At 38.0% G+C, this 19,729-nt stretch overlaps 1 protein-coding gene across 1 annotated transcript in view; it reads left to right on the forward strand.

Annotated features, from left to right (window-relative positions):
- The first annotated feature begins 433 nt into the window (after window positions 1-433).
- EMC2 (ER membrane protein complex subunit 2) overlaps window positions 434-19,729 on the forward strand; it is a 39,034-nt gene continuing 19,738 nt past the window's right edge. Inside the window, exons 1-5 of the mRNA XM_033060631.2 lie at window positions 434-532; window positions 6,658-6,771; window positions 7,407-7,471; window positions 11,693-11,778; window positions 14,609-14,666. Coding sequence (XP_032916522.1) covers window positions 445-532; window positions 6,658-6,771; window positions 7,407-7,471; window positions 11,693-11,778; window positions 14,609-14,666 — 411 coding nt within the window. The 5' untranslated portion in view covers window positions 434-444. The remainder of the gene's footprint in view (window positions 533-6,657; window positions 6,772-7,406; window positions 7,472-11,692; window positions 11,779-14,608; window positions 14,667-19,729) is intronic.

The following is a 19,729-nucleotide window of genomic DNA, read 5'->3' on the forward strand; positions in this document are numbered from 1 at the left end:
TGCTGAACCCACACCACACTGGGCACCTCTGCGCCCTGCGTTTGCGTTCAAGGCGCACAACCTCATGCCATGCGAACTGCTCCTGGACAGTTTATGCGGGCTGTAACACAGGAAATTAACCCGCAACCCTTAGTGCCACCTGCAGCTTGGCCTATGAGGTTTTCAGCCCGGTGCCACGGACGCCGCGGACTGGGGGTCACTGCGGTCCCGACGCGAGCAAGGGCTGACAGAGCCCCAAGGCCCGGCGGGACAGGGCCCACTGCCTGGCGCTCCGGCTCTTCGGCGGATCGCTCCAGCGGGGCCAGGCCCTCTCTGGCCGCCGGGACAGTGGCAGAGAGGACGGAAGGAGCCGCACGCAGCCGGCCGGGGCGGCGGGCGCCCGGCGGGCCCGCACCATCCCCAGGCTCGCCCCGCCGGGCCGGCCCCGCTCCCGCCCTCCCGCCAATGACGGCCGGGGCCGTCACCGCGCTGCGTCACGGGGCGGCCGCCAAGATGGCGAAGGTGTCGGAGATGTACGACGTGACTTGGGAAGGTAACGCCGCGCAGCCGGCGGTCCCCGCCCGGGGCAGGGGCCGTGCCCGGCCCGACCGGCCCCCGGCCGCGGGGAGGGGGCGGCGCTCCCGGAGCTCTGGAGCGCGGCAGGCCCGGGCCGGCGCCGGGCGGCCGTACCCAGGCCCGGGGGACAGCAGCGAGGGGCGGCGGTTCTGGCGGCCCCCGGCTCTTCGGGCTGTGGCGGCCGGGCCGCAAAGGCCGCGACTGCGCTCGGCCCCTCGGTGCCCGCAGGTCCCCGGGCGGAGACGCGCACCTGGCCCGGAGCGCTCCGCGGTGCCCCGGTGCGCGGCCGGCCCCTCCCCTCCCCGCCTCCCCTCACCTCCCCTCGCCTGCCCTCGGCGGGGACAAACCCCGCGGCCCCAGGGCCCGGAGCCCGCGTCCCCAGGGCCCGGCGGCGGCCGCTGCCTCGCCGCTTCCCGGCCTTGTTCCCCCGGGTACAGCGCTCACCAGCAGTAATGGTCTCTTGGCAGGGCAGCTGTTTGTGCCATAGTTCATCTTTTGGTGAACTGCGAATTTCCTGATACTCTTGTAAAACTCGATCATAAGCGTTTGTGGGGAAACGCCAAGAAGGTCTGAAGTGACAAAAAGTTTTGAGGATCCTGCCCTCCGGGTCTTTATAGTTTTCACATCTGTTCGATCATAATGGTGATTTATTTTTCAAATAGCTTTACTCGACGCTCCCAGTGGTTCTTTTTTCATAACTGGTATTCACATGTGACCTCAAGACAGCACTCAAGCCCTTTTCAGTCTCCTAGCAAGAATAAATGGATAGTTTATAATAATAATTTTGGCCATAAAGAGGGAACCTTTAGCTATGTACCATACCTTGCAAACATTATAGTGAAGAGAATGCAGAGAGAAGCTGTGTGATAGTGGGTTCTCATTTATGTGCTGCCAATCTGTGAAGAAATAATTGAGCACTAGAATAATATTCCAGTCATGAATTAATGCTTTGTTTGGTTTTGTAGCTAATGGGAGGAACATTGCATGGGATGTATTTAGCAGATGCTAGTAACTTGCCCAGTGAAATAATGCCCATGCTGTCTTTCCTGCACCTTTTTCTGTAGGACTGAAGCAAAACAAAATAGAATTTCAAACATTTAGGCTTTGGCTTGAATGCCAGATGATATTGAAGAAAATAGTGCTGAATTAAAATAGTAACGGAATTAAAAAGGATGAAGAAGTGAGCTTGTTTGTCAATGTGTCTGGAGATCACTATATGTAGTTAATTTTACTTTGGTATTTGTTTGTATCACCATGATGTCATTAGACTAATTGGGAAAACCTTGATTGACCGTTCTTTTATATCTCTTGAATGAAGGTGTAGTACTTGTGAAGCTCAGCTTGGATGGAGATCATACATCTAACAGGTGTTATTGTTAGATTTTCACAGAAATTGCCCTAAACTACTTTGTGTTGAAAAACTTTCCAGTTTTTATTTTTCTTGGGTAGATGTTGCTACAAAATGCAGGGATTTAGTTTTTTGGTTTTTTTTTTCCCCTGTTGTTCTTGGGTATCAGTGACAGAAAAGAGAAGTGAGCTTTTTCACAGGATGGGTAATGCACTGTGGACATGTCTGTACATTTAGCCCTCCACATTTTGTTTCGAAGAGTTCTGATTGACAGTTGTGGCGCTGTGCTAGGTGTAGGGTTTTGCATATGGGTGGGGTTGAATGAGAAATTTCGGAGGACCAGCTGATGAGTTTTATCGTACTGACTTCTCAGTGTGCCTCTTCAAGTGTACATCCAAATGAAAGGCTGGTGTGTGCTGGTACAAGGGACTGTCTCCATTTTGGAAGCATGCATTTGAAAAATTCTGTATTTTTTTCTCTATTGCAAGAGATGAAAAGTAAAGCAAAATCTGAGTCCTGCAACAGACTGTGCAAGGATTCTTCTTAAAAAAGATAACTTTTCTCTGTTTAACAGATCCTGGTGCAACAAAACTTTTCATGGGTGAGGTGATCCCAGCAGTGGTGTGACCTAGTTCCTAGCAAAGAACTTGAACACAGTTCTAGGAATTTTACGTAGCTCATTTTGAATCTCTCTAAAATGCCCAATTTATGTGAAACCAGATAATCAGGTGTATGGTTGATATGTCCTTTATATACCCAAACCTTTCTAAACAAGACATTTTATACTTATATAGTGCTTAAAGATGAATCTAGCATTCAGGGTTAGGAAAGAAGAATAACATGTAACAAATGAAATAGTTTGTACCTTGCTTTGCTTTTCACTCAGGTTCTTTGAGACAGAGGTATGAGTTTAACTGTGGTTAATTTTTTTAGGTACATGCATAATACAGGTCATTAGGAAAGATAACTGAAAATATTTGTGTTTTCCAGTGTGGGAGCTGTTGTTCTTATTTTTCTTTCTTTACTTTGTTGCTGTATCTCAAGCTTTAAAGTGTACTTGGAAATCTGTGTAGCAGGAAAGCGTCTCATTTAACTTCATGGTCTTGATCAATGGGCTTAGATGATCCAGTACCACAGAGTGCTGTGGTATTGAAAGAGAAGCTTATATGTTATGTAACATATATTTTACAGTAAAGCTCATTTGCTTGAGACAAAGGTGCTATGTTGCTCCTTTTTTTTTTTTTTAATACTGATAGTAATTATCCTAGAGAAATTGACATTTTTTTTCTGCTTCCTTCATAAATAAAAGAATTAGAAACTATGTGGAGTGACAGGAAGACAAAAACTGTGGGTGTAGCCAAGGAACTTGATGTAGTAGGCTTGCACATCACTTGCTACCTGGTGGTGTGCAGCCTCTTAGTAGGACTTTCTTAAGCTATGTAGACTTCACAGAATATGTATTTGTCATATTTTCAGTGATACGTTAAAGATGAATTTGTCCCATGAGTGGAAATACTAAAAAAAAGCAAATACATGTGTAATACAATTTTAGGAGCTGGTTTTGCAGTACATGAATGTAAAATTAGCCAATTTGCAAACAAGAGCTATTAAAATAACAATTGATTTTCACAGAAAATGCATCTAACATACTGTCAGAATTGGACAGAATAAAACAGGTTTTCTTTTCTTAAACTCGCACAACAGCATAATGGTGTTAAACACATGACACCCTGCTGAAGGGAGGCAGCGACTTTTGCTGTCGCAGCTGAGCTTTTTGGGGATCTTTGAGTGCTGTCATGGCAACTCTTGTTTCAGTCAGTAATTCTTTTCAGTGGATATCAAAACGAAAAAGAGAAAGGAATGGCATATTCTTTAAACTAGCTTTATTTTTTATATAAATTGAAAAAGTGGAAAAGTATTTTTAAAGTTTTTTTTTTTTAACTCTGAGTGCTTCTTGCCTAAGTTCTCTTAAATTAGTATTGCTATTTTCTCTATTAAAAATTGCACTGCTTCAACAGTGGCTCTTCAAAAGTTTTCATTACCATGTTCATGTGAGACTTTTTCATTTTTGAAAATATCATAAAATGCTTTATAAGATGAAATTTAACAGTGTATATTTCTTGCAAGTGTATGTGTCTGGGAACACGTTACATACAAAAAGAGAAAATTCCAAATGAATTTAAAAACTGAACACTTCTATCTCTAGTCATTAGAGTCCACTTTAGGTGACAAACTCCCTTTCTGTGACTTAGAAACTGAATTCATATTTAGTTTGTATGGAAAGTCTCTAGGAAATAGGAAACAATCTAACATGTTTGGTGTAGATTTGTTGTGTTCTGTGCTGTCTTTGCTTTCTTTTAGCTATTCCTAATTTTCAGTTGTAATCAAAGGGTCAGATCAGTTTACTCTGGGTTTTATATACGGATTTATGGGTTTACAGCAGGCAAAGGTGGTTTTTTTTTTTTAATTGATGCCCTTTTGACAACAGAGTTGCCAGGATTAGAGGCATCATCTGCAGCAGCCAGCTGTGACACCTGTGCCTCTGCCTGCACCTGCCAGATGAGAGTGCACAGAGGTGGACTGTGGGTGAAGTTTTTGTGTATCTAACAGAGAATCAATATACCAATCAATATATGTGATGGAGAATCAATATACAAGTGAGCTCTGGAAATACAATGTCTGTGGGGGTCCCTGAGTGACTGCCATGGTAGCAGCTATATGCCAGGGTGACATTTTGGAGTTTGCAATCCCTGTCTGCCCCAAAGTGGTGATTTCCTTCATTTCATCCAGTGCTTTTAGATCTCGAGGACTTGAAAACTATGATCCAGTTCATCAGTGGAAATGTGGGTAATTATAGGAGGATTATTTCATATTGTTTAGGCCAAATGAGCTGACACCTTACAGCACACAAAATTGAAACACAGGCTGTGTCTCTTGGCCTGAGGTAGACTTCTTGCATGGTTTTAGGCAAAAGCAAACCTTGTCCCAAGTGCCTCGGTTCCTTAAAATTGATAACATTTTGATTTACATGTGCCATGTGTGCCAATTTAGAAAAACCCAAGTCTAAAACAAATGTATCAATTGCTCAGCATCAGCCTGTAGGTGACAGGAGACTTGTAATTAATCTTAGACATTTCTTTACCTTGCTTCTTTTTTCTTCTAAAATCCCTAATTGCTTGTGCCCAGCTTTGAGTTATGTCTCCAAGACTTAAGTTATTGTCTGACTCTTTTGATAGATTTCTTAGTAAAAAATTCCTTGTTTGACAACATTGTAAAAAGCCTTGTATAATTTTACTGCAGTTCTTAGTGTTTTCTTTCTTCTGCCTTTTACATAAAATTCAATATTTCTAAAATTAAATCTTTCATTCATCAGCTGATATTCTAGTCTTTATCCTAAAGGTTTTTCTCCATTGCTGTAGATGTTGTACTTGTGTGATGAATAGTAGATGTACTGTCTGTTAATACATAATTTAGACACTATTCCATTTGAAATCACACTGGAATGAAGGCATTGATAATTTCCAAGTAAATGAGTGGGTGGAAATCAGACAGCTTATTTATTTTTTGGCTTTTAGCTTGTCAGCTTTTGTGAATGTTTGTGTTCACTCACATTCTTGCCGTCTAACGTTGAATTTCCAGGGACCATCATATGTCTAGAACCATTTAACTTTGCCCATGCATATGAAATGTAACCCTGTGGTGGTTTTGGTTGAATTTCAAAACACAAAATGTAGCACAATAACAGTCTTATGAGTGATCTGAGATCACTTCAGGTAGATGGAACAGCTTCCAGTGCTTAATTTTTAACTGTCGTGTACGTTAACTCCGTGTTTTGAAGTGCAAGAAAAACTGACAGTGTTTATATCTGTCACTCTATTTGTTTTTCCAGCTGTTGTAAAGTTTTAAAAAATACTAGCAACAGTTTTCCTGGTACCTTATTAGTAAAGCCACTATCTAGTAATGAAAACTATTTTCCTTAAGTTTGCCTCAAAATTTGTTCTTGTGTATAGAACAGTTATGTGTATATAAAGGTATGTGTATATAAAATCACATTCTTAGCAATTTCCTGATCTAGAGCATAAATAAAGCTCAGGCAAGGTAGTGTTCTCTGGCTGACCTGATGAATATGCCTGCTCTCTTGGAGATCTTAAATGTGCTCTTGAAACAAAAACCCTAATAATAAAATAAACTGTAGTTTCTATCTTGCCTAGGTAAACAGTGATATTTTTTGTACCTTTGGACACTTCCCTGTTGTAGACAGCCTTCACATCCATGTATACCTTTATTGAAGCTCCTTTCTCTAGGAGTGCATAGATTCCTTTCAGAGTGGAAGTTGTAATGGTTTTTCTAAAATTTCAAGTTAGAATTTATCCACCTGTAGCAGAAATTCACTTTTAGTGTTGTTTATAAATGTGTGAAACTACTCGAGAGAAATCTCTTGTAGCCTGTTTTACCTAGCAATGGATACATTTTATTATTTATTGGATAACTAGGTATACATGTTTTACTGCATATGTTATTGTCCTGAGAGACTGCAAACTCAGACGTTGAATTGATTAATTTAGAGCATGAACACAGTTTGGGTAATAAGGTTTCAGAGATCTGTTCTCTGCTAGTTTTTTAATATTAGTAGAAGCCACTTTCTTTGCTCTGTTGCTCTTTAATCCCATTCTTTAGGTGTGTACCTTACCTATTATATGCACATTGAAATTCCATTACTATCTGAAAAAACTTTTTCTCCCCTTTGCTCACAGATATGCGTGATAAAATGAGGAAATGGAGGGAAGAAAACTACCGAAACAGTGAGCAGATAGTGGATGTTGGAGAAGAGTTAATTAATGAATATGCATCTAAACTTGGAGATGACAGTAAGTAAACAATCATTATTTTAAAAGTTTTCTTATCTGATTTGGTTTTTTTTTTTTAGTCTCAATTTTATTTAATATTGTTTATATTGTCTTTCAATACATACTGGTGTTGATGAAATTTGTATTACATTCTTAGTCTAACAGGCTTCCAGAATTCCAAGAGCTTATTTCTTTCCCAAATGTGGGCTGTAGTGAAAACAGTCATAAAAATTACCTGAAAGAACTGTTAGCTTGTTTAGTATTTAGACTGCTATGTGAAACTTCATTTGAAACTGTGGCTTAGATATTATTTGCTTGATTTTCTGTTCTTCAACACTGTGACAGAAATTGAAACAAGTCCTCACAGGGATCTGTCTAGAACATGGCAGTTATGATGTTGGGAAAAATAGAGAATTAGAGATTTTTTGCCTTTCAAGATGTCAAAAAGTACTTTGGCACTAAAAGCGGTAAATAGCTTAAATAAGTTTTTGATTAATTCCAGCAGTTTCTTAATTTGTTTGTGTTTCAGCCATGATTCATGGGAGTAGAAGGGGAAAAATGTACAGACAGAATTAATTAATCCTGTTTACATGATAGGTACTTCCTAGAATCTTAAACAAACTAATTACCTGCATTTATTGTCTCTTTGTGTACAGTTTGGATAATTTATGAACAGGTGATGATTGCTGCCCTGGACTGCAGTCGAGATGATTTGGCATTGGTAAGTTTTCAAGCTGACTTTTCTTTCACTCTGTATGTATTCATCCTGGGTGTCTCTTCCAAATAGTTTTTTGGAACTTACAGGATATTCTGAACACCATAGCTTGGACTGGTAGAAAGAATATCTATCAAGAAATACACAGCTATGAGGAAACTGCCACCACCTACCTCCTCTAAGGCATAACTTTTGTTTAGACAGATCACATCTCTTCCAATAGCCATGAAAATATTTACAGCTACTCTGGTATGGGCTAAAGGTCAAGAATAATATTGAAGTTGCCATATTGCACAGAGAGTGTTTGTTTATTGAAAACCTCTCAAATTATATTGGTTTTCTGAATGTTTCTGAATGTTTTGATGGGTAGAATGACCCATCTTACATATCATATTATATGTCATGTTGGCTACCATCAAAGAAAGTCACTGACATATTGGAGCAGGTCTTCAAGATAAATAAGGAGCTGGATACTGCATAATGTATGAGGAAAGGCTGGGAGATCTGTGTTAAGTCTTAGGAAACCCAAGAAGGGATTTTTTGAATATGTACTGATGGGAAGGAAGGTATAAAGAAGGTGGGCACATACTTTCATGGGTGTGCAAAAAAAATGAGTGTGGGACATAAGATGCAGCAAAGAAAATTCCACTTACATATTAGGAAAAACTTATTGAATGCATTATGACAAATGGCACATTGAAGCTGTGGAATCTCCTTTGGAAATGCTTAAAAATAGATTGGGATATGGCTCTGCACTCCCTTGTAAACTGGTTCTGTTTTGAGTGGGGATTTGGAGCAGGCAACCTCCAAAAGTCCCTTGCAATCCAAGTTATTTGGTGATTTTTGATAAAAATATTGTTAATATTTGAGTTTTGTCTATTTGTATGCAAATTTATTTGAATGATATAAGTAACAATTGAGATAACATTAGCTTATATTGAACTGTAACCTGTTAGATTAAAAACAAAAAAAGCCACTGAAACAAACAAACAGAACAACCCAGTCAGCTTAGCTAATCCTTTAAAGGCAAAAACAGGAGAAGGCAGAAGTTTGTCTTACAGGAAAATTTTAATAGTCTTTTCACCCCTTCTTCACAATACAGTCAGAAGAAAACAAAGGCTTACCTTGTGCCTGAAAACCATCAAGCTTGAGCTTATTCTAAGTAAAAAGCCATTTTCAGGACCCCAGGTCTTTCACGGATGGCAATTACTCCTCCAGTGCCTTGCTCTCTGTCAGATGACAAAATGCCTCATACAATCTTTGAGGTTCATGTGATGTCATGTGGGTAAAACTTAAATGCAGAGGGTCAGACTAGAGGATGAAGTTGGGAGAAGGGCAGTTTGAAAGCAGGCAGAGTATCTGGCATCCCATATATATATGTATATATATGGCAAAGTGGAATATGCTGGAAAATCTAATACAGAACTTTAAACTTGTGAACCCACTGAACTTCCCTCTCTTTTGTCCCTCAGAAGAAAATACTGTTGTATTATAGCTGCTTGTTTGAAAAAAAACAAATAGACTTACTGTTTAAATAAATGAATTTCTGTGTCTTGATTTATATGTAAAACAGATTTAGTCTTTATTTTCAGGGTCTTTTAAAGAAGACTTTCACAAAATTGTTGACGGAGCCAGTGTTGAAAGATCAGTTGTGAAACACTCTTTGTTTTTACTAACCCTGACTGGGAGTTTAAATTTCAGTGTATATGCCCTTTAAGGAATATTGCTTGAGCTGAGGGAATGCAACATTTTATGTGCAGCTCAGGAATGAGATTAAAAGCATAGGTGGAAACTTAGAGGGTTTTTTTATGTTTTAATTTGATTGATTTGTAACAAATAAGCAGTTGATTCAAACAAGTTATGTGTGGCATTTTACTACAGTTGTAGCTCCAAAGTAGACAAACAGCTTTGGCATTTCTGTTTTTTAGCAGTGAGCTTTTGACAGCTGGGATGCATTTTGCTTAGGGGGATAGGTATCATCTATTCCAAATGAGAGGCTGAGGTAGTTTTCAGAGTAATTTCTCTGACTTTTGGTTTTTTATTTTTCTTTCTTCTATTTAGTATTTTGTCTTTTCTGTCCTGCACAAAAAACCCATGTGTAATGTGTGCTCCTGCTGCAGCCAGCCCATTGTTCATGCAGGTGATTTAGTGCAATCACCTCTTGTTGGCAGCACTTGCATTGCCAGTGTTTTTTACCTGCTGAAGTCCAGCTTTAAATTTCTCTGTCTTTGATGTTTAAAAAGTCAGAAAGCAAATTAAGTGCAAATCAAGTTTCACATGCAAATCATGTTTGCCATTGTAACTGAGAGATTCTTAACGAATCTCACAAGTAAATTATTGACATGGTGAAAAACCAGTCCTCAATAAAATAAATTATTATGGGGGTTACAAGTCCCATTTAAAGAGAGGACATTCAGTGCTGCTGAATCCAGAATGTTTTGAAGATACAACTAGTTTCATTTATTCATGCACCTTTGGTTTTATCAGTGTTACAGTGAGTTGTTCATGACTTTCTTACAACTTTTCCTGTCACTTTATTGTGTCTGATAGCTTAATCTATGGCAGGAGATTTGGCCCCTGGTCTGCATTGTTCAGTTGAGTAACGACTGTGTAGTGAGATCTCATTGAACAATTCTGGTCTTGCATTACTCCTGCACTTGAGCACCACTTTCATATTGTCAGTGAGGATTGTTAGATGTAAAAGGCTATCTACAGACTGTGGACTTTAGTATTGTAAATGTTACAATTTTTTGTTATTAGTGCATTTTTGTTTTAGTACATGTGTTTATTATAAAAATTGATATCATTCAGGGTTCACTGATCACTGGACCACAAGATGGATTTTTTGTATGCAAAAGTTCTTTTTAAAGTCTAAAAGGTTGTCTGGATTTAAAAGCTGGATTGAATCTACTTTTCTGGAGTTTTATGTAAATTTTCCTGTCTCTTGAGAATGGTCAGAGATTAGTTCGGAGATCATGCTGCTAAGTACATGTAGTTTTTTGTAACTAGAGCAACAGCAGTTCACCTAGACATCACTCAAAGTGCCAGTAAGCAATTTCTTTGCTAAGCCTGATCCTTTCTATGTGAAACTGTTGTAAAGATCTTGGTTCATTGCAAATTAAGTTGATAGTGGTGAAAATGGTCTCGTCTTGCATGAGGCTAAGCATCACAGCTTTGGTCACTGTTGCTTTTCTCTCTTATATTTCTTAGCATTTGGGAGAGATGCAAATATTCCTCTTGACTGTGCTTTAGCTGTTTATCTACAGAAACAAAGAGGGATCCTACTAATTGTTACTGATTTGTATTTTTTCCTTTGACTAGTAGGTTTAATGAGATGGAACAGATTATGTAGGTAGGCCTCTGCTAGAACCTTTGGTCTGATAAACAAGTTTCTAAGTTGGGTTGCATAAGTAACTGCCTGGAAATGGAGGATTCAGTGAGAAGCTTTTAACATGATACACACCACTGGTGTGTTTTGAGAACCTGTGGACTGTCCTGCCTCCCACTGTCATGAGTCAGCTACTAACTTTACAAGGGTATTTAGCGACATTCATGATATGGTTACAAGTTAATATGCTGTGGGGAAGTTGTGACTCAGTCCCTCTACCAAACATCCTCTTGCTAATCCAGAAAAATCTGCCTGTGATGAATTCTTTTTATCCAGCCCAGGTGTTCTCATTGATTTCAGGCATTAAAAATTACGCCTCTTCTGCCAACAGGCTGTACCCAAGCCAGTGGCAAACATTTTCTTTGGATTTCAAAGTTTTATTTTTAAAATAAACAAAGAGCATTGTATTAGCATAGTTTGTTCCATTGTGAAATATCCATTTATTAAAGAAGTATCTCTTTAACTCTTACTGTCTTGGTTTTTTTACTGTCTTGTGTCACTGTGGGGCAACTAAATAGTATTCAAGTTTTAATAGTGTCAGAACTGTTTCAGTAGATGTGTAATTTTCTGAGCAAATAACTGTTTCCAAGGGGGGCTGACAATCTAATGTCCTGTATGGAAGATACTTCTTAAAATTAGTCATCTAACAAAGAGAATTTCAGTTTCCAACCTTCTCTTTATCAATGCATTTTTTTACTCGTTTCAAAAGTTGGTGTTGACTCAGAACTGGCATGGCAGGTAGTTGAATTATGAACCAAAACCTCTTTTTCTTCTATTTTTTCTTCTATCTTCTGTGAAGATAATTATATTCACAATAGTATTTTTGGTTCTTTGTACAGTTTTGTCTTCAGGAACTGAGGCGACAGTTTCCTGGGAGCCACAGAGTGAAACGATTAACTGGAATGCGATTTGAAGCTATGGAAAGGTAAAACCTGAATTTTAAAAAATGTACTTTCTGTCTGTAAAAAATGTTTACTCTTTCTTAGAAAAGCATTCAGTTGTTAAAAAATGCCAAAATAATGCTGGGCAGTTTCTTGATAGGAAATAACAATGTGCATGATCTTACTAAGATTATTAGACATCTGTGTTGCATTTTTGCAGGTACTATGCAGTGTTTTGTTTTTGCAATCTTCCTATCAGAGATCAGAAGGATCTCTTACTCTACAGCATAAGTCATTATACTGTAGAACACTGCACAAGTTTCTGGCAAATTCTGTGAGGTGTAAGTTTCATCTCAGAGAGCTAGGGCAATATATGGAAATCAGTGCCAGCAGATTTTTTGCCTTAATTGTTCTTCTATAATCCTAATTACTGCAGGGTGCTACTCTTTGCCCTTGTTTCCTGAATGTGGGTAAATGAACTTAAAAAGGATTAAATCTATAGAGTTTGTTATAGAAACAAATAAAAAAACTTATGGAATAGAATGGCAGAACATAAAAATCAGACTGACCTTTTTAAAATATCCTGTAGAAGGGTTATAACATACTGAGTTCAACAGAAATTACAAAATAATGAACAGATGAAGCCTTTGCAGTTTTCCAAATGAATGACCTCAGGACTTCAGGATGAACTTTATTGTACACATTTCTTCTTGGATGCATCTTTGTTGCCAACATTCTGTTCTGTAACTTTTGTGTTGGATGGAAGAACAACTTCCAGTGCCTTTGAATGATAGGAAATCTGTTCCATGCCACATTTTGTGTACAGAGTTGGTGAGTTTGGAGCCTTTGGACCATACTGGTAAAAAGGAATTGGAAGTACACCCTAAATGCTTTTTAAAAAGGTACTTAGCATATGTACTTCATCCATTACATTATTGCAAAATTAACTTTGAAAATGGTATTTGATATGAAACACTGATATTGAAGTCCATTGCTTGGATCAACGAGAATGAATAAATGGACTTACTCCATTCACAGGAGCTGGCTCAGAGCAACCAAATGCTCTATGATTCACACTCACTTCATATAAAGTGCACGTTTTTGAAGAATTTCCATTAAACTTAGCTCTGTTGTCTTCATTTTATATAGGTTAGGAAGACAGAGAATGACAGCTGTTTTTCCCCCTTCCTGAAACCTATTCAAAAGTACAATAGATCATAATTCAGTTCAGGCTTATGTGACTACATTAAAGATGTTATTGCATGAGAACTGATCTTTGTGCAAGATGACTGCTGCACAAAAATCATGTGTGGTTTCAGCAGTGAAGCACTGTTGAGCCACAGTTTTCTGAAAGTGCTCATCAAAGTTCTTTACAAAACATCTCTGTCAGATCAGGTCCTTGAGATAATATCAGGGAGCAGAGAAATGACCAAAAACTGTAGTTCCATGTCCATTGGTTTTCTCTTGAAGTCTGAGCAGATAGAGGCTTCAGCTTGGGGGTTATTTTGAGCAAGAACCCATCTGCAGGTGCTCTAAGCCTTGCCCCAGAGGAGTCTGTCTCTCCTGACTATAAAAGAATTTTAGAAAGATTCAGGCTGCAGGCATCATGGGTCACTTCAATTGAAGCAAACTCTTTATTAAATTCTAAGTGACTTGTGGAATCTGTGGAGGATCCTGTTTTCCCTAACAGGAGGAGGAAAGTCTGGAACATCTCCATAGACTGAAACATCCCTGTAGACCCTTGCTAATAAAAAGAATAATGTTCTGGAACTTCACTGTGTAAAGCTGGGATTATGGCCATCAGATTGAGTCTTCTAAAATGCATTTGACAGAGCAGCAACTAATAGAGAACACAAATACAGCATTTTACAGCACATCTGCTTGAGTCTGTCGCAGTCACCTTCTACTTGTTTCGGCTTTTGTGTTTCCTTTCACACTGGTTCCTATACCTTATGGGGTGCACAGCTGAGCTATGGTAATGTCAGCAGTGCTTAGGGAACAGTGTGAATGTGTAAATGAGTGTCTAAGGTGATGTCTAAGGAATGTGGGCCATCAGAAATCAATCAGCAGTATCTCTGACAAAATACTTGTCTAACTACCCATGAAGACACTATGTATGCCCTAGTTCTGTGGTGACACTACAAAAGCTCTATAGTGAAATGTGGTTTGAATTGAATTATTTCATTTGTTGGGGCCATGTACACAGAAGACTGAACACACAGAGCTGTTTCCCAGAAGGTTTGAAGGTTTGAAGTGCTCATAGCACCTGAAGTAACCTCAGACATACTTCAGATAGCAGAATTAATTGATAAACAAATTAAAAAATGGGAAATGGTGGAAAAAATTTTCTGTAAAGATTTATGTTATAGTTTGTGGCAGATTCTATATGAATCTTCCAATTTTCTGTATGCAGCTGCTTATACTTTTCAAAGTCACAACAGAAGGAGCTTCAAATGAAGTTTCAAGTTACAACAATGAAGTGGAAAGTTGTTGTTTTGGATGACTTCGAATTTTGAAGTTTTTTTTCTTGGGAGATGTGAAAGGGGGAGTAAGGATGTGATGATTGAACTATTGGGTAGATATAAAGAGAACTGGCAGGAGAGTGAGATGCTGGGTGTAAAACACATAAGTTGCTGCTGGAACAGTATTTCATAAAGTGATTCCCATGTGTTTTTCTTAATTGGTGACAAAAACTACTGCTGCTGCTAGTTAGCACTCTCTCAAAAGAATTTTGTATAAATATAGTTTGCCTTGTATAGGTATATTATATTTCAGTATAAAAAATGCAGGAGGATTATTGACTATTGCAAGAAGAGTCAAAAAGTTGGAATTTCTGTCTTAGCAGAAATAAATGTGAATGATTTTTTTGTGCAGGTATGATGATGCTATCCAGTTATATGACAGAATTTTACAAGAAGATTCAACTAATACAGTAAGTTTAAAAGATCATTCTAAACTGCAGTGATGTGTTGTTTGAAATGGTGACTATATTTTCTGTTTCAGTGTGGAAAAATGTGTTTGTATTATTGTATGTGTTTCCTTTAGTCTTGTGTTATAATAACCAATGTTACCTTCATTTCATGGTGGGAAGGTGTGTGCAATACCTGCTTAAACACTGATTGGAGGAGAGAGATTATAACTAGTGATCTTCCCAGAAGAGTTGGACCTTTCAACTCTTTCATTTCCCAGAATATTCAGTATTTAAAAGATTAATATAGTCTGCCATGTGTCTTCTATGTTCCTAATGAGTAATCTTACTTAAGGATTAACTATTAATACATTAAGGTAGTGCTTGAATAGCAGTTATTTTGATTTATGTCTGGGACACTTTACTAGCTCATGAATCAAAATGCATGAAGCATGCCAGTTGTATAAAACAAAGTCTGAGACAGACTGTACTGTTCTTCTAAACATTTTTTGAATACTGTTAGTGGAAGCCACTGTGAGCTATTAGCTGCCAAAATAAAAGTCTAGAGAAACTTGTAGCAATGTATTTTCACGGATTTTTATTTTTCTTACAAGGATTAAACTTGAAATATGAAGGAGCTATGGAGTTTCAGATATTTGTATGACATAGACATTTATTGGAAAGTCAAAAATATACTATTAATCATTGAGGGTGTGAGTTAACTTGGTTTTGAGGAACTGTCTACTGGGTAAACTTTTCTGTAAATGTAATACTTGGGCTATTGCAGATGTTTTGGCAATATCAGGTAAATCTTCCTAGGGGTGTATTGAACCTCTACCTTTCTTTGGTCAGCTTATTTGATGTGGTCTGCTATCCAGGAGGGGAAAACCCACAGAAGCACAGGTAGCTGGGATTAACTAGGGTATGCCAGAGCTGGATATAGATCATGTGCCATCCCTTTTAAACTAAATAAACCATTAAAAAAACTCACAAATTAAAAAGCAAGCAGCAACAATAAAAACCACCCCAAACCACCAGAAAGTTATTTTTGAGTCAACACATCTGGAAACAATACCAAGTTAAGCACTTGGACAACAGTGATAGGTTAAAGTCTGTCTGTTAGCAGTGATAGAACTCACAGATTTTGTTCAAGGGTAAAAGGAGCTATGGCAGTTCTTCACTCTTTTTCACTCTCCCTGAAGTAGTAGAAGCTTGAGCTCAGGAAGTTTAGAGCACAAAATGCCTAGGTGTCCACAGTAAATTGTGGATTTTATCAGAGCATGGCCCAAAGAGTTTGAGAGACACTAAGTCTTCAGAGTCATGTTGAACCAATATGGAACCCATAGTGAAATCACAGAATGGGCCACCTTGGTGCATGCTTTATGACCTTTTGCTTTCACCAGTGAAAAATGGAGCACCATATTACAGTGAATTTTATGGACCACAGATCTTTGAAGTATGCATTTTTGGCAGTTTTACTCTTTGCTATCTCAACATAGCTAACATCATCTGAGTGCTTTGTTGGATGCTGTTACCAAACAAAATTATATATTTAAATAAGTTAAATACAGGATTATTTCCTTATTTGAATTTTCTCTGTAACCATATCATGAAGAACCATAAACTTGTAATATTTAGAAGCATAAGTTGTAAATATTTAGAACAGTTGTATGGTTGAATTTCTTAATTCTGATACTAGAATTGGAGAATGGTAAATGCAAAGGAAAGTTTCTTGCTATATAACTAGAATTGTTTGGGTAAGGCTTGCATGTCAAGAGTGAAAGTTAAATAAAAAGTTCTGGTAAGTCATCATGTGTAGATTCCTTTGTGTCATTTACCTGTTATTTCCATGCACACATATGGCTGCTGTAGGAAAAGAAATATTTCAAGATTTTAGAAAAGCAACTGTTGCTGAGTTTGTCTTGGCATTGACCTAACTTTATAGAAATTTCTTCTGATCTACTGACACGTGGAGTTGTTTATGTACATTAGATGTTTTGGCAAGTGCTTTAAGTGAAACAGACATTTGTTCACACAAATCATGTAAAAATCATACCTTGCATTTACTGATCAAAAAGTAGCATGGAAAAAGATTTTTCCAAGAAATTACTTCTTTTAGACACATAACAGAATTTTCCATTATAAAAAGTAAAGTTTAAACTCAGATTATGTAATGGACATTTACACTTCTGTATGAGGGTTTTTTTGCAGAAATTAAGAAAACAGTAATTATTTAATTTCTCAGGATAAAATTCAAAATAGTCTTTATTTTTAAAATATCATCATCTCTTAAGTTTTGTCTCACTTGTGCTTACTTGCTGAAAAAGATGACTCATTTGACAATGGACCAAGGTTAGTGTCACTTGAGATATTTTGTTTCATTTTTCAAAGCATGTAGATGTTGAGTAATAGTCTCTTTTCCAAAGACTTTAATGAATGAAATGTGACTCTTGTGAAATGCATAACTTGCATACATTTCAGTAGGGTAAGAATTAAAACTTTTCCATTCTTGCCTATTTTGGCTGAAATGATGGAGTGTAAAGATCAAGCTGACAGATTCCTATTATTAAGGTTGCATAGTATTTTCTATCGCAGGGCTCTTTTTATTAATTGAAATTTTGTGTAGTGTCCAATTGTAAATGTTTATAGTGATGCTGAACAGTGACTGGTTTGTTTGTAGATCTTCAGATAAAATGCTTATTCTGTTTCTCAGAACAAAATAAAAAGAGAGTTATTGGGGTTTTAGTGTTGGTAGAAAGAGTTTTTTTTGTTTTTGCTCTTTATGTATTTCATTGAGAATTCCTTATCCCGCTGTGCTTTGGGGGAAAACCGTTTAGTTAGACAGCTAACTATTTTTCGTTGATCAGGCTCTTCTTTAGTTGGTCTGTTCAGTAGAGCAGAGAAGCTTGTTGATGAGAAAGGAAATTGAGTTAATATGTTCAAGATTAGTGAATTAGATTGAATTCTAAGCGAATTTAGATTGGTGTCTAACCCACTCCAGTGTCATCCTAGTGCACCTGCAGTTTCTCCTGATTATTCAGCTCAACCATCAAGAAGATTGCAGAGCACTTGGTCAACTCCAGGGAAAAGTGAGATAAGGCACAAAGTTCTGCCTTAATTCTAATCCATAGAAAATCTGGAGTCTATTAGGATAATTCTTCAGCTGTTTTTCTTGCCACTTTTTCAACCAAGCTTATCAGGCAAGACGTTCTGCATGCTTCCTTAGCTTAGGATATGTGGAATAGTCTCATTACCATCATGAGTTTAGTAATATAATTGTGTGAATTAAGAATTTAAAATTTTTGTAGTAAGACGGTTGTCTCATCAACTCTATTGTTTATAGGAGTGGGCAGGAACAAGTGTATGCATATAGTCATGTGAAAGTTACCCTTTCTCTTATTATTCTGAAATCTTTTTGTTGAGCTGGACATATTTCAGAAGAGGCACAGGAGGTGGTTGAAGACCTCTGGGATTCCAGAATACTGTAAGGATTCAGAGCAAAATCTTAGAACTTAGTATCATGTGAATAGGCAGCAGTTATATACCATGCATATCTGAATTTCTTTCTGTGGCTGCATTACTACCGTCTTGACTGTATAGGTAACCTTCCTTTTCCTACCTCCTTGTCTTCACTAAATAAGATGAGAATAATGAGCACTGAATTTGAGCACTGGATATCTGTTCATCATCTGAACTGTGATAATTCCTTAGAACTGCTGCAGTAGCTGTGAATTCATTCTTAACAGACACCTCCTGTGAAGATGTTGCAGCTTTGTACCTTTATCTACACGATGCTCTGAGTTGCAGAAGGGAAAACTGCTCACCAGATGAAGCATCTACTAATGGGGAGAATTTTCTGAGGCCAGTATATTGGCCTTACTGCCAGAAAAGACAGAACCAGACCTAAACATAGGTGTGTACAGTGGTAGTTTTAAAGGGAATACAAAAAGATAGCTTGGCACTGTCTGACACAGAATGGAGTTGGTGAGAGTTGTGAAGAATGGCAGCTGCTACTTCAGTTAGTTGCCAAAGAGAACTGATGGGTAAACTGGGAATGCACTGTGTGGTCCTAAAAGTGGGTTTTTTGCTTTTGACAGAGCATCTTTTGCCATTGCAGGGTTTTTTTGCTTCTTGTTCAGTCATGATCGGTGAAGTGAGAGGGCAGAGTGCATTCCACCGTTTTTCCATGTTTTGTGCGTGTAGCGCTTTTAAATGTTGATGGAGATTTTGTCTCTTGAAATTAAGTATTTGAGAACAGACAAGCAGCTGTACTGCAGTTGTGGCAAAAGTCCATTTTACTTGTCCTGTGTCTTGCTTTGACTTATTGCAGACAGCAGAAGTGTATAAGAGCAGGGCAATGACAGTATGCTGTGGTCTGTTCTGCCTGTTTCTATTCATCTTCATGTTGCAGTTTTCCTGTGCCAGAAGTGATAACTCTGTTTTTATGGCTCTTCATGAAATTTCTGCATAGATTTTTTTTTAATCTTGCTTAAGTTTGCCATGCCTACATCTACAACATAATTGAGAAATTAAATGTTGTAATTTTTTAATGGATTATGCAAATCTCCCATTTGGGGTTTATTTCCCTTTCCCACACCTTCAATATAACAATTTTATTTAATGCCTCTGAATTTATCTGTTACTGTCAAGCAGTTTTTTTCACTTTATTAATACTCATTATTTTAGGGATCTTTTGCACCTCGCTTTAAGCTAAGAGGTTCTAATGTGCAGCTGTTCTTGTTGCCATTCTGTACCTTAAAACTTTCCCGCTATTCTCCATGTAATTTCTGTGTTATTTCCTGTATTTGGGTGAGAAATGAGAGGACTGAACAGCAGTCAGTATTAAAAATGCAAGAGCATTGTGGACATAAAAATAATAAGGTGATGCCACGGATGTGTCTCTTCTGTATTCTTTTCTTATAACTCCAGTATCACAGTGTTTTCGATTTGGGGTTTTGGGGCAGGGTTTTTGAATTTTTAAGATAATTTCTGAACACTGAGTTCATGTTTTATAGAACTGTTTATTTCAAGTCCAGTATCTCCCTCTTAACTGGACAAATTCAGACAGTATTGTAAATTAGTATTGT

This window comes from Catharus ustulatus, chromosome 1 (genome assembly GCF_009819885.2).
Source record: "Catharus ustulatus isolate bCatUst1 chromosome 1, bCatUst1.pri.v2, whole genome shotgun sequence".
Classification (NCBI taxonomy): Eukaryota; Metazoa; Chordata; class Aves; order Passeriformes; family Turdidae; genus Catharus; species Catharus ustulatus.